Source organism: Rattus norvegicus, chromosome 1 (assembly GCF_036323735.1).
Source record: "Rattus norvegicus strain BN/NHsdMcwi chromosome 1, GRCr8, whole genome shotgun sequence".
Lineage (NCBI taxonomy): Eukaryota > Metazoa > Chordata > Mammalia > Rodentia > Muridae > Rattus > Rattus norvegicus.
The window spans coordinates 241,564,273-241,579,740 of record NC_086019.1 but is presented as its reverse complement, the minus strand read 5'-3'; the positions used below and the strand labels follow the sequence as shown (position 1 = coordinate 241,579,740).

The window sequence follows — 15,468 nt, the reverse complement described above, 5'->3', positions numbered from 1 at the left end:
GCCTTGCCATGTGTTAGCACTGAAAGAAGAAAGATTTTAAACTATCCCCCACTGACCCTGCTGTGAGGGCCAGTGCACCTCACAAAAGAATAACATAACATGTTATGGGGAAGTAAGTAGTCCAGCCATAGACCACCTGGCCTCGACAAGGCCTAGCTTAGCATAAACCATCCGGCCTCAATAAGGCCTGGCTGAACATAAGCCATCCAGCCTCGATAAGGCCTGACTTACCAATCCTGAGAAAAAAGAGCTAGGGTCAGCTCGCCCCAGAGGCAGGGTGGCCTGGAGTTGGACTGAGCCCAAGCTAGATCATGTGCGCCAATGTAAACAAACCAGTGAAATTGCTTTGCTTTGTGTAGCAGTTGCCAACCACCTATGTAATTTTCCCTATAAATATCTTCCCCTAATTGGGCTCGGGGTCGACTCCTCTGTCTCCTGTGTGAGATATATGTCATCCCCAGAGCTCTGGTTTCTCAAATACACCTCTTGTTCATGACATCAAGACCGGTTTCTCGTGAGTTCTTGGGGGTTGCGTTGTCTCGAGATTTGAATGGGGGTCTTCCCCACCCCGCTGGTCTTTCAGCACCACAAGCATACATTCTACCATAAGCCAGTTGGCCATGCCGTGCTGTTTTTGGATTTTACCTCCCAAACCATGAACTGAAGAAACATTTTCTTTACGTTACTGTGTTACGTTATATAGTAGCAGAATAGACTGACCCACTAGACAATTCAAGTCAGAGAAGACTCTTGGGTGGATATTCTAATTTCCAATGTCATTCGAGCTCTAGCTGAATCATAAGATGGCTAGAATAGCAAAAGGGGCTGGAGCCTCCAGGGGTGTGTATCCATGGTAGGAGCTGTAGTTTGGCCTGATTTAGTATAGATAAGGGCTTGGAGTGAGTTCTGCTAATCATGTACATGATAGTAACGTGTTCCTGAAATTCACTGGCCAATGAGACATGTCAGTTCTGTCAACAGATGATCCTGAATAGGAAGACATTCATGTTGTCAATGCAAAAGTGTCTTCTGCCCCAGGATTGGCTTCTTGTTTTTCTCTGCAGACACCCCAACTGCACTATACCATCCCATTCCTGATGTCTGGGGAGGAAGGGCAGAAGTCTCTTCCCCTGTTGGGCTGGGCAGGACAGAATAGTGGTGTTCGGTCAGCAACAAGACACTAAATGCATATGCTTCCTGGAGATCCCCAAGCCTCTCAGGATTCACACTGAGTGCTCCAAATAGACATTGTGCATCAGAGACAGTTTCAGACATTTTGCATCTGCCCATGACCGTTGACTTGATCAGACTGGTGTCACCAAGTGGCTTAAGTAATACTTCAGATAAAACAGTGTAAAGTGAGAAACTTGTGAGAATAATCGGACTGAGAATTAAATGTAAACCGTGTTCCAGAGAAAGCAGACCCTGGGCCCCATGCCTGTTTGTCTGTTACTTTCCCTGGATTCTTAAGCATCTGAGGTTTAAGGAAAGCATCTGCCTCTCTGACTTGTGTTTTTGGTGTCTAGCACTAAATTGTTGGTTGATAAAGTGAATTATTTAAAATGCTGATATATGTGAGGCCAATGTTTTAACACATGTGCTCAAAGTTTTTCCTACTGGATGGCGTTCACACAGACAGACTCTTTCCCACTCTGTCTCTTCATACATGGTCACTAAACACTCCTAATTTCTAGTCACGGTTTTCAGAATACAGTCAGCATTGAGTGGCTCAATAATTCTCAGATAATCATTGTAGTGAATTATGTGATATGTTTCTAAAATTGGAAAACAGAATGGATGGCGAGTATATGTGAACTTAAATGAAAATAAAATATGAAAGTGGCTGGTATTTTAGTAGAGAGGGACCGAGCTGCCTACCTTCCCAGAGTCAGCTGTCAGCCTTCAGCCTTGTCATAACACCTCAAGGCTGTAGACAAACCCAAGGAGAATGAGGCCTTCCAGGTCTAATGCATCACTCCTCTTTCTTCAAAGACAATGTCTCTGAAAAATCAATAAATTTATCCCTGTTAAATAAAGTATTCTTTTTTATTGTTTGTAAGTGATGCCTGATTGGATCTACTTCAGATTTCTTTTGAAACTTGAATTTTAAATGTTGGTCATAGAATAAATATACATCTTACAGTAATTGCCTCTCAGGTAGGTTAACGAATGCGATTTTTGGAAAATATTTCTAGCTTTTCTGCAGATTCTCACTTCATTGTACATAGAAGGTAGATCTGATTCTTCCTCCAAGCGCCATGCTCGCAGAAATAAGACTTAATATTTAAATATTTACAGTTACCCTGACCATATAGCTAGGCTCTTTTCTGAGTAGCTCATATCTTAAAATAACCTATTTAGTCTGATCTACATTCTATCATGTGGTGGTTACTTGTGCTCAGGTACAATGAGTCAGTCTCGTCACATTTCCCAGGTTTACCCCTGGGTATGTTTCTGATACCCAGGACCCCTGGGTCCTGTTCCCTAATTGGCTCTGAATCTGTCAGTAAAGAAGCCATGGACCAATTGCTAGGCGGAAGGGATAGGCGGGACTTCCGGGTCTTTGGAGGCAAGCTGGGAAACCCGAGGAGAGGAGAGTTCGCCTTGCTTTTGATGGAGAAAAGTTGACCAGCCATGTGAGATCTTGAAACGAGTGGCCACACAGGCTGCTCCTACAGGAGGGTGGTCAGGGGAGTTAGCAGGGTCTAGATGTAACAGAGCAACTAAAGTTAGGGTAGGTGGGTGGTGCGGAGCTAAGAATATTGACAAGGGCACGCTTTTCCAGGCGGGAGATTGTAGCGGCCAGTAATTGTGTCAAAGGGCAAGTTGAAATTGAACAACTGTGTGTCTGTGTCTTTTATTCGTGGATTCAAGGGAAGCTGGGTGGGGGCTGGTAGCCATGGCCCATTCCCGGAGCTTAGGCGAGGTAGCAAAAGCTGCACACATCGTATCTCCCACCTAGCATTATCCCAGAATCCTTTCTGCCGACAGGATGTTCCATCTCCTGTTTCTGCCTAAGCTCTAGGCCATCACATTCATTATTGACAGGTGCCACATCCATACAGATACAAGCTATTTATTTTTTCTACATTTATCAGAAGTAGAATAGTGTAAGATGTGGGCTTTGTTAAATTGAAGATGAAACACGACGAATCTTAACCATTCTTTCTACCCTGCCCCCTAGATTGTGTATTTGTAGCTTGCTTTATCTGTATGGTCCATGCCATGAAAGATGCTCTTCGGGGAGGAAGCTTCGGGTCAGTTCCAGTTCTGGGTCCTCTGGACTCTGTGTCTGAACTGCATGGTGTCTTCAGCTACAAGGATGTACCTCTGCTGTCCAAATAAAGGCAATAGCAATACCATATAATCTTTTGGGAGTCTCTTGAACAACCTGGACCAGCAACTTAAAGAGGCTCCCTCACACCTGGTGTTGGGGTTTTTCTTGCATATTCTTTGGCTCCTGGAGGGAGTATTGTCAGCCCAGATGGTAAAATTTATTTCAACTACGTACATATATTTAGTCCACGTACTTATGTTCATTGTAGGTTGGGGGATGCGAGTACTTAGTAGTCTGATTCTTTAATAAAAGGAGAAGTCATGAATGTGAAAAAAGATCAGGTGGCAGTTCATGTGACATCTTGAAGGGAGGAAAAGGATGGGAAGTGTGTCAGTTAAGGTCTCATTGCTGTGAACAGACACCACAACCAAGGCAACTCTCATAAGGAAAACATTTAATTGGGGCCGGCTTACAGGTTCAGTCTGTTACCACCAAGGCAAAAGTGTGGCAGTGTCTAGGCAGTCGTGGTGCAGAAGGAGCTAAGAGTTCTACATCTTTATCCAAAGGCTGCTGGGAGAAGACTGGCTCCCATGTGGTCAGGAGGCGGGTCTTAAAGCCCACGCCCACAGTGACACACCTACTCCAACAGGGCCCCACCTCCTAATAGTGTCACTGCCTGCGCCAAGTATATACAAACCATCATGTGGAGGAACTGTGGAATTATATAATAATCTCCAAAAGTAAAAGATATTTAAATAAACAAAGTAATAACATTTCTGCATGTTCTGTGGAAAGCCAGAGGAGTCGGGTCTTACTCCTCCCCATCACCCACAGTGAAAAAAAAGGAGAAAGAAACCATTTATTGTATGGTTGGGAACTGAACCCACTGTAACCAAGGTAGAATTTGAAGAGCTTATCGTATTGAGGTACACCTCTGATGAGAACCCACAACAAGGGAATGAAGGGGTTAGTTTGGCCAAATGAATGCTAACTTTCTATGTGTGCTTTTTTTTTTCCAATTCTCATATAATTGCCACATGAATTGAGGCAAGCCTCCCTCTAAAAGTGGCTTTGCATCATCAGACATAAGGTATCCAAGGGGTGGCTAGGTGAGCCCAAGATCCACATGACTTTCATAGAGAAAAGAAAGATTTCCTGCTTTAGAGAGCTCTTACATAAGCCATCTCTGAGACCTGATTCTCGTAGGACTTTTATCTTGCTCTTGCCTGGTCTGTTCCCTAAGGATGAGCTGCCCCACCCCCATCCCAACCCTGTCTGTTTTCTTTTTACGGAGTATTACACACCAGTACACTGATAATCAGCAGGGCATTCACAAGTTCTCCCTTCCAGGGTTCACCCTAGTTCTAAATTATGGGAGCAGATCACGCCTTCTCCGTGGCAGGTTGAGAAATGGCACTGGAGAAAGGCAGGTGTTTCTTTTTGTGGTAGTCAGGTAGCTACCAGTCTCTAACTTTGGAAAACCTGTTGCCTCCCAGTGTGCACTCTAGCAAAATATTCCCTGCTCTGTGGACGGAACTCCTTCCTCTGGATCCTCTTCTATCAATGCAGCAGTTGTCCTCTTGTTGGAAAGCCAGACAGCAGGCTGGTCTTCACTGTAGCAGCATCAGGGTCCCTGCCTGACTGCTGTGAGCCTCTGATTTTTTATTAGCTGCAAGGGCGGTCACCTCACTCTTATCTGCTACACACAGAGCTGTCATGAGCTGGAAAGCTGGTGGGAGCTGTTGTTCCTCTAACTCCTAGCTATTACAGATGACGAAGCTGTAACATACAACCTAGTCTTTTCTTTTTTTAAGATTTATTTATTTTATGTATATGAGTACACTGTAGCTGTCTTCAGACGCACCAAAAGAGGGCATCTCAGATCTCATTACAGATGGTTGTGAGCCACCATGTGGTTGCTGGGATTTGAACTCAGGACCTCCGGAAGAGCAGTCAGTGCTCTTAACCACTGAGCCATCCCTCCAGCCCTCAACTTAGTCTTTCTCTAATTCCTTATTAACATGCTCTCTAAATTCTGTCCTCCCTTCCTTGAGTACGGTTAGCCTGTATTATGGTTTGAATGTGAAATGCTGGATCATGTGTTTGAACACCCAGATCCCAGTTGGCAGTGCTATTTTGGGAAATCGTGTGGCCTGTTTATTGTAGGGATCACTGGGCGTGGACTCTCACTGTCCTGCTTCTGTTTGCCACCACGTAAACCCTATCAGGATAGACTCTACCCTCTGAACGGAAATAAATTCTTCCTCTCTCAAGTTGCATCTCTTAGGTGTTTTATTACTGAAACACAAAAGCAACTAGTACATGGTTGTGGTTTCCTTTCAACTTGTCAAATGGGGTTATGTGTTATCTCTCGTTCATGGGGATCTTCTGGGACTGTGGTGGCTAGATTAAAAATGGCTCCCATAGGTCCAATGGGAGTGACACTGAGGAACTGTGGTCTCGTTGGAGGCAGTGTGTCACTGTGGAGGCAGGCTTTAAGGTTTCATGTGCTCAAGCTAGTGGGGCAGTCTCCTTCTGCTGCTTGTATATTAAGACAGAAATCTCAGCTCCTTGTCCAACGCCATGTCTTCCTGAATACTACTTCATTTCCTGTAATGGACTAAACCTCTGAAATTGTAAGCCAGCCCTGCTAAAATGTTCTTTATAAGAGTTACTGTGTATTCCGGGACTTTTGGGGTCCCACTTGAGGTTTAATAATAAAGACTGAGAGACATTTACATAGTTTATAGCTGTGAGCCTTTTTGCTGGGACAGTCTCTCAGCTGGCTTCTAACTTAATCCAGTCTCTCTGCCATTGCTTTTCTCCACAAAGCTCTCGCAGCCCTACCTCCCTGCCTTGTTCCTTTTCTTCCTTCAATCTCCAGTAATTCTTTCTCTGCCTAGTCTTCCTACCCCAGCCTTTTCTTTCAGTTCTTTATTATGTGAAGGCCACACTCATTATTCAACCACTTGGCCTTGGGGGCTACCTGACCATCCCCACAGCAACTTGCTTCTCATTTAAAGGCAGGTGAGCAAGTGACAGACATTTACCTACCTTGAGAACAAGGCTCAAGGACACACTATTTCATAGCCAGTAAATACAGTATTTGTGCATCATCCCGACAGCCTTGGTGTCTCTTCACAGCAATAGAAACCCTCACTAAGGCTGTTAGCCCAAATGCTTGAATTACCCTAGATGCCTAGAACACATGAAACTCAAGACGGATGACCAAAATGTGAATGCTTCACTCCTTCTTTAAAAGGGGAACAAGAATACCCTTGGCAGGGAAGGGAGAGGCAAAGATTAAAACAGAGACTGAAGGAACACCCATTCAGAGTCTGCCCCACATGTGGCCCATGCATATACAGCCACCCAATTAGACAAGATGGATGAAGCAAAGAAGTGCAGACCGACAGGAGCCGGATGTAGATCGCTCCTGAGAGACACAGCCAGAATACAGCAAATACAGAGGCGAATACCAGCAGCAAACCACTGAACTGAGAATAGGACCCCCGTTGAAGGAATCAGAGAAAGAACTGGGAGAGCTTGTAAGGGCTCTAGACCCCATATGTACAACAATGCCAAGCAACCAGAGCTTCCAGGACTAAGCCACTACCTAAAGACTATGCATGGACTGATCCTGGACTCTGACCCCATAGGTAGCAATGAATATCCTAGTAAGAGCACCAGTGGAAGGGGAAGCCCTGGGTCCTGCTAAGACTGAACCCCCAGTGAACTAGACTATGGGGGGAGGGCGGCAATGGGGGGAGGATGGGGAGGGGAACACCCATATAGAAGGGGAGGGGGGGCCTAGGGGAATGTTGGCCCAGAAACTGGGAAGGGGAATAATAATCAAAATATAAATAAGAAATACTCAAGTTAATAAAGATTAAAAAGAAAAAGAAACCCTCACTAAAACAAGGACTAATTCTAGAAAGATAGTCTGATTATAATTAAGGGCCTATGACCAGTACATAGGTGGTATTTTATTGCACTGTGACTTGCCTACAATATGCCTTGAAGTTGGAAAAAGTTGATTTAATTATTACAGTAACTTTTATTCAAGAGAAAAAAGATGGAATGTCCGTAAGTGTACTCTTTTATGTTACTTTACGGGGACCTGGCAACACTGTACTGAACCCTGTGATGGGTCAGTGGCCAAGCAAGACCCCTTCCATCTTTTCCCGTAGAAAGTCTGGAGTGGACGGGGAGATGATGACACAAATTGGGGACCAGCTAATGCAGATGGGAAGGCTCTACTAAATCATTACCACCATTTATTTGATTCTGGCAGTATTGAGACTGGGGCTTCACAAACAGAACCTGTGCTCCTCCTGAAAATCTCAGGAAGTAAGAGAGGTCTTGCAGTATGCCCATCTCTTAAATGTGGAGAGAAAGCTTACCATGTTTACATCTATCTTACAGCTGTAAATCCAGGAAGACTTGAAATAGGATAAATATGACCATCGAGCAAAGTACCCCCGATAAATTAAAGAGATGATGAATAATTGATGCTAAGCTCAAAATGGATGAGCTTTTTTTTTTAAAGATCAATTTATTTTATGTATATGAGTACACTGTAGCTGTCTTCAAACACATCTGAAGAGGGCATCAGATCCCATTACAGATGGTTATGAGCCACCATGTGGTTGCTGGGAATTGAACTCAGGACCAATGGAAGAGCAGTCAGTGCTCTTAACCGCTGAGCCATCACTAGGCCCCAGGATGGGATGAGCTTCTTATAATTAATAGTGGCCATATACATGGGTTTTCCCCACAAAGAACAATCCATAAAGCCAGAAGTCAGATGCCACTGGCTCTGTCTTGGCATCTGGAGGGAAAGGAAGAAGGTCCTGGAAAAAAGTATGCATGGACAGGTTCAAAAAACCAACCAACCAAACATCAGTGCTATGTAAGGAAGATGGTGACCTTTAGAAGGACAGACATGTTTTGTAGTTTCCGTCTGAATTGTATCAGTTCGGTGTTCAAAAGACTCAGAAGCTAACAAAACTTAACAAGGTTCAGGAGTGGTTGGAGATTAGGGTGGCCTCTCTCCAAAGGTATGTAAACTCCCTAGTAGTGTTTTCTTAGGGTTTTACTGCTGTGAACAGACACCATGACCAAGGCAACTCTTTTAAGCACATTTAAATGGGACTGGCTTACAGGTTCAGAGGTTCAGTCCAATATCATCAAGGCAGGAGCATGGCAGTATCCGGGCAGGCATGGTTCAAGTGGAGCTGAGAGTTCTACACCTTCATCTGGAGGAGACCAGCAGAACATTGACTTCCAGGCAGCTAGGGTGAGGGTCTTAAGACTCACACCCACAGTGACACACCTACTCCAACAAGGCCACACCTCCTAATAGTGCCACTCCCTGGGCCAAGCATACACAAACCATCACAGGTGCTGATAGCCCCACAGAGGCAACTTTTGTCAGTTATCACCCATGCTGTGGTTGTGCCGTTGAGTCACCCATACTCTTGTAATTAGTAACCCCAATAACCTCAACAGCTCTCTAAGTAGGCTTGAGTAGAATGATTTCTTTGGTTTGTTGATTGTGATTTATTTGGGATGAGCTTATGTCACCCAGGGAAAGTTACCAAGTAGATTGCCTTCACACTTCCCAAACAATGGGAAACTCTCAATAAAGACCTGTTATCAAAATGTTGGGGAAGGAAGAAGCCTCTGATGAGGGCCAAGGGGGACCTTGGGACTCCTACAGATTTGATCCAATTCACTTAAATTTCCTCCAGGAATCTTGTGGGGACCTCAAGATCATTAGGTTTTGGAATGTCAGCTAAGAGATATCACTTTAAAATATATCCCTTTTTTTGGGGGGGGATGTTATAGTTGCCCAAATCACTCTCAGGAAAGCTAAATGATTGTTTAACCCATCCCCAAGACAATAAGATAAGCAGGCTCTTCCAGAATATTCAATAGACCCCTGTGGGAAGGGAAGAACAAGTTTAAGAATAAGTATCTTTGAAATTTTATAAAAAATAAAACCTGTGCATATGTAAACACTTATATACATAAAATAAAGTGAATATATATTCACATATATACATACATGTTTGTGTGCCTCGTGTGTGTGTGTGTGTGTGTGTGTGTGTGTGTGTGTTCATCCCCTGAAAAACTCTTACTTTCCCGAGTGACAGGATGTAGCACGAAGGCTTCAACCCTGTATTGCCTTTCCTCATAAGGAAAGATTACTAGATTTCATTTACTCTTTTGTGGTTTCATTTTCATAAATGTGGAGAGCTATACATTCTTCTATGGCCTTCAGTTTTTGTAGTTTTTCTCCAATCCAGATGGGTAAGTGTAATTGTATTTACCCTGGGACTTAGCCCAGAAAGATTAAAAAAATTCCTGCGAATGGAAAGTTTGGATAACAAAGGAGAGACTATGCCCTGAGGGGAGAAAGAAGAGCAAATGAGACCCCAGAGGACTGACAGGCCTCCTAATTAATAGAGGGGAGGTGGAAAAGATGCTCTTCACCTCAGCATAGGTGGCAGAGTGATGTAAAACTCAGTGGCCTGAGTTTGATGCTAGGAGCTGGTCAGAAGCTTGATATGGTGGAACAAATCTGCAATCCTGGTGATCCTACAGCAAGATGGGAGTCAGGGAAGGCAGACTTGGTCTAAAGCTCAGAGGCTATTAATCCTGGGATCCATCTCTAAGCAGCAGAAATGAGAGACCCTCTCTTGTAAGGGTGGAAGGCAATAGCCAATGGAAATTTTTCTTCTGACCTCCATATGCATGCAATGGAATGTTCATATGTGTGCATACACATTCATGCGGGCATCTTTGTATACACACACACACACACACACACACACACACACACACACACACACTAATTTTCAAAAAGACTGTGCATGAGGCAAGACACGGCTTTACTTTCTTTTAATGCAAGACTCTGGAGGCTGAAGCATATTGCACGTTCAAGGCTAGCCTAAGCTACATAATGTGTGTGTGTGCCTGCGTGCGTGTATGTGTGAGTGCGTGCGTGTGTGTGTGTGTGTATATAGTATAGTCCTGGCTCTCCTGGAACTTCCTTTGTAGGCCAGACTGGCCTCAAACTCACAGAGATCCAAGTGTGCTGGCCTTGTAAATGCTGGGATTAAAGGTGTGCACCACCATTGCCCAGCTAAGACCCTGAATATATTTGTTTTTAAGTTTATATTTGATTGGAAGTGTAAGTAAACCTTCCTACCCTTAAGACCCCATTCTCAGAAGTTCCTCCTTGTACTTGTTGCTAGTCCTGAAAGGTTCCTGCTCACTGAAGTCTGTGCTTTGCACATTAAACTCTCATTAAATGCTAGCAAGGAGTACACAACCCTCCCTTCCTTAGTTCTTTCTAGGTCCCACTTATGAAAAAAAAAGTCTCACCTGGAAATACAGTTGCAAAAAGTACACTTTAATACATGCAGAATGTCTTATCACTAATGTCTTCTTCAGATCCTGTTGGCCTCAACTCTGTGGAGCTATCTAAAAGACATAAGATAACAATTCTCCACCAAGACTGAGCCTGGGCTTGGAGAGGGGATTCTGATGAATGGGTGTTTGGGAGCATAGGAAAAATGACTGGAAGTCAGTTGTGGGTACAAGCTGGTAGCCCTGTCCTCTGCTCAAGACAGTTCTGAGCTCACAACTCCCACCATGCCTGGACTCTGTCCCAGGCTGATCTTGAACTCAGAAATCTTTTTGAGAAGCTGGGCTAATCAGTGCTGTTGCCCTCTGTTCTTTTAGGTTCATGAAGCCCCTCATACAATTCATATTGCATCTTTATATTTTGCGTAGTTGAGAAATCCTGTTTATATATTTTAAAACTCATGTTTTTAGGGTTATTTCCTATAGTCTTAAGGCCTGTCCATTTTGCAGAGGAATGTAGACACACCCTTGCCTCTTGAACTTGGGCTGCTTCTAATTATCACAGAGTCTTAACCTTAACAGGGAGAGCATTCCTCTAAGGAGAAACATGAACATCTGTACACTGTTATACAAACAAGCATCACACCCACAGAAATGAATAGCATTCATGGAGATCCATGTTCTGCTGGCTCTCTTTAGAGGCAGGACTGTGTCACGCTGTCCCTTCCATGGCCATGCGGGACTTGGCATCCTCCAAAATAATCCTGTTTTGATACAGAAAGGTGGGACCTCCCTGTTGTCTTCCAAGATCTTGGCTTCTTAATAAAGCTTTCATGACCCCCCTCGCCCCGCTTTCTTGACTACAATTACTCTAGCATTTCACCCACAGACTCAGCAGGAGTCAACAGTGACATGAATCTTATGTGATGACACTATGTTATCTCCTATGCTTGTATTTAGTAAACAGGTTTTTTTTTTCTTGGCTTATCATGAGTAAATCTGAAAGCAATGTCTGTTGTGTTTCTCAGGTGTTGTGTGAATGACCCAGATTGGCCTATCCCTAGCACCATACTCCACCATTCATAAATATCAAGGGATGATGCTGACATGAATCAAACGTGCAATTTGTGCCATATGAAAGTAAATAATTTATTCCCTATCTTCACACACACACACACACACACACACACACACACACACACACACACATGCACACACGCAGAGGGGGGGACACGCACACACAGAGAGAGAGAGAGAGAGAGAGAGAGAGACAGAGAGAGAGAGAGAGAGAGAGAGAGACAGACAGACAGACAGACACACACACACACACACACACACACAGAGAGAGAGAGAAAAACCACTTGGCAATGTTTATATGCATAAACCTTGTTTTCTTCCATGGCTGCTAGTCATGGCTGAATCAAACATTCATTGATTTTGATGTGTCATGCCTCCTTGTGTTCTAATTTGCTTTCTCATGCTATGGTAAACACCATGTCCAAAAGCAACTTAGGGAAAAATGTTTATTTGACTTTTATGCTTAGAGATCGCAATCCATCACAGAGGAAATTGGGGGATGAAACTCAGGGCAGAAAGTCAAGGCAGGAAATTGGATAGGAATCATGGAGGCATTCTGCTTGCTAGTTCATTCATGGGAACACACACAGTTAGATTTCTTACATAAGCTAAGACCACCTGCCGAAGGCTGGAACCACTCACGGTTGACTGAGTCATACTACAGCAGTCTGGAATCCAGGAGGAAAATGCCTGGTAGCCATTATGATGCAAGCAGCTTTCTTCAGATGACCCTAGGATGTATCAAGCTGGGGATGAAAGATAACCAAGAAACCATGCAAACATAGAGGTGCGTCCTTTACAATGGCACCAGCAGACTCTACCAAATTTGTTACTGTGGTCACTTTCAAGGAATATTTTTAGCATTCAAATATTAAAAGAAGTTACTTATGCAATTTTCAGGCTTTACTACCTAAGAAGAGTTTTCATTTTAATTCTCCAGTAAGCCAAACGTCTTCTTGGTTGTTAATATTTTTCCAGTAAGGTGTGACCTCTTTTGCTTTCAAACTTTCCTCTTTGCTTATTTGTTTTGCTCTGAAATTGTATGGTAATGAGTGTTTCTTGTGACATAAAAAAGAAAAAACAAACAAACAAAGAAAACCGAAACCTTCTTCAGCGAAGGTTTTTTGGTCCAGGACATTGGCAGGTGGAAGATATCTGTTCCAAAGGCACAGACATCAGGGAAAAGGTTCTGATTCTGTAGCTCACAGGAGTCTGGAGCAGCAGGAATCGGTCATGATCTTTAAGTGAGCAGGTGTCCTAGGGATGGAAGTGCCTTCTAGACAGGATCACGAGAGACCATAAAGAAGTCGCAGGAGAAAATGTACTTAGCTACGTGGCATTTCAGCAAGCAGATCTGGGAAAAGAAGTCAGGAGGGAGCATTAGAACACTTAGTTGTGAGTATATTAACTTCACAAAGGTAAGCTGCATTCAAAATGCAGGGTTCATTTCCCCAGAGAGCCTCAGGGCCTTCTCATAGTAAAGCAGGGCCTTCATCTCCTGCCCTTTCAGTTTGAAGACCAGTCCAAGAAGGCTGGTGCTCTCCACAAGCCGGACATTCTGGCGAACACGTCTTTCAGCCACTTTCTCCAAAGCTGTGAGTAGTTTCCTCCAGGCAAAGGACTTCTCTTCTAGTTTTAGACCTTTTAAGTAGTGAGTGATTGCCTTGTCTTCTGACTTCTTATGAAATTGTTGGAAACGGCCGTAGCGGAAATGAATATCCTGCTCTATGTGGGCTACAAGGTTGTTGAGGTTCAGGGCCTCCTGGAAATTTCCCTCTGCTTCTTCATATTGGCCAATTTCTGCCTGCATTTCAGCCATGCAAACGTAAGCCATCTCAAATGTGGGCCTCAGATTCAAAGTCTCTTGAAATTCACAAATGGCCTGATGTGCCAATTCCTGTATATTCTCCTGCCTTCTGGCCTGCCTGTTTCCAGATGTCTTCAGTTGGATCATCTGTTGCTTGTAACAGAGCCCTTTTTGGTAATGTAGGTAGCCAGAGGAAGGTGACGTCTGCAAGGCCCTGTGTAGAAGATGAAGAGCTTCGTTTATGTCACCTTTCCGGCGGAAATACTTGGCTGCGTAGCGAAAGACATAGCTTTGGCAAGATGTGCTGCTGAGGGCTTCTTCAATGTGTGTTTCTGCTTCATCTTGTTCCCCTAAATCCTGAAGCTTTAGAGCAAGGAGAACTTTAAGGTGTGGATCTTCTGGATTTAACCTGACAGCCTTCCTTAGAGGTTCTAGAGAAACATGGTTGTCATCGAAATCTTGGCGATAGGCCACAACTGCATAGCCAGCATTGTACTCAGGGTTTTCTGGGTCCACCTGCAGAGCCTTTGCAAAGCAGGCCATGGCTCGCATATAGTTACTTCCTCCACACTTCAGCAAGGCCCAGCCTTCCTCACAGTCTATCTCAGCACACTCCATCCTGTAGTGGAAGGGACTTGAGAATTCCCTGCAAACATTCTCCACCTTGTCCAGGTAGATCTGGGCTTCTGCCAAGCTGCCCCTGTGGTAATGCACCCAGGCACAGTTGCCCCAGGTCACCAGGCTTCTCTTGCCCAACTGCTCTCCCTCGATCAAGGCTTCAGCCTCTTTCAAGCTCTGCAGGGCTTCCTCCTGCTCACCTTTCAGGTGTCTCACGTAGGCCTGGAGGTTGTGCATCCCCAGTGAGTTCTTGATGTCAAGGAACTGGACCTGCTCTGAGATCCTCACTTCCAAATCAGGTATGTCATTTTTTTCGAAGAGCAGGCCCCATGTGAAGTGACATCTCAGCTGAAGCAGATTCTCCATGACCTGGTCACCATCAGCATTCTCTCTAGGAGGAAGAGGCAGAATGAGTTGTTATTTGAGAAATGGCCAGAAATGGACACTCTTGGTCTTTTATCCAAAGCCTCACACTTACTGTTCCGTTAGAGTCCCTTAATTGTAAACTGACGACTTCAGACAAGGCCGGACATAGATGGCCACAAGGAATACACACACACACACACACACACACACACACACACACACACACACACACACACACAAAGATGACAGACCCTTCTTCTGAGGTTTAGAACTCTAAAAAATGATTTCTTCCTTTCCTACTGTCTTTGAGGACTTTATGTCCACTTGCATGCTGCCTGAGTTGACATACAAATTGGACCTGTCCATTAGCTAAACAACGAATATTGAGAACATGTCACTGTCACTGTAGGGCCTGTTCCTTTCATCTTAGACACAAACAAGGAACTGGTGTGATGTTCTCAAGAAGTAGGCTATCTCGGATCAAGTGGACCTGTTGTCTTCTTTCTGACACTAGGGGCATGATTCTTCTGGGTCTTCTTATTTTGGGGTGATTTAGGTGTGGGGCTTCTAGAGTGTGACAGACCTTAGCTCCCCTCCTCTGTGGTTCAAAGGATTCCCTGCATTTTAAAGATGTCTGTACAAATTGAAAGGCTTTCCTTGTCTCCCTACAGTACAGTTCCAGAGCTTCCCAGGTGTGTATCACTGCATGCCTCAGTGTCATACTTTACCTATCTATGAAATGGGAACAACTTTAGTATCTCCCACTCCTGGTCTTTGGAGGTTTTAGTGAGTATATAAGTATACAATACATGGAATATATTATAAAACCCTATAAGAGTTTCCTATTTTTCTATTGGTGTTCAAGACAAGAGGTAGAATTTAGTCACTCATGTTTTGGGTAGGTATCCAAAAGCAAGCAGCTTTAAATCATGTTCAGGGCTAGAAGTCA

At 44.1% G+C, this 15,468-nt stretch overlaps 2 protein-coding genes across 3 annotated transcripts in view; one reads left to right on the top strand and one right to left on the bottom strand.

The window, feature by feature from the left end:
- Positions 1-15,468, top strand: part of Ifit1bl (interferon-induced protein with tetratricopeptide repeats 1B-like) — a 44,701-nt gene that overhangs the window by 736 nt on the left and 28,497 nt on the right. The window lies entirely within an intron of this gene.
- Positions 12,479-14,544, bottom strand: Ifit1 (interferon-induced protein with tetratricopeptide repeats 1; the record flags this gene model as incomplete). The annotated part of the gene is given in 1 exon segment (NM_020096.1): positions 12,479-14,544. A coding segment is annotated over 1 exon segment (1,387 nt), but the record flags the coding sequence as incomplete, so codon positions are not given.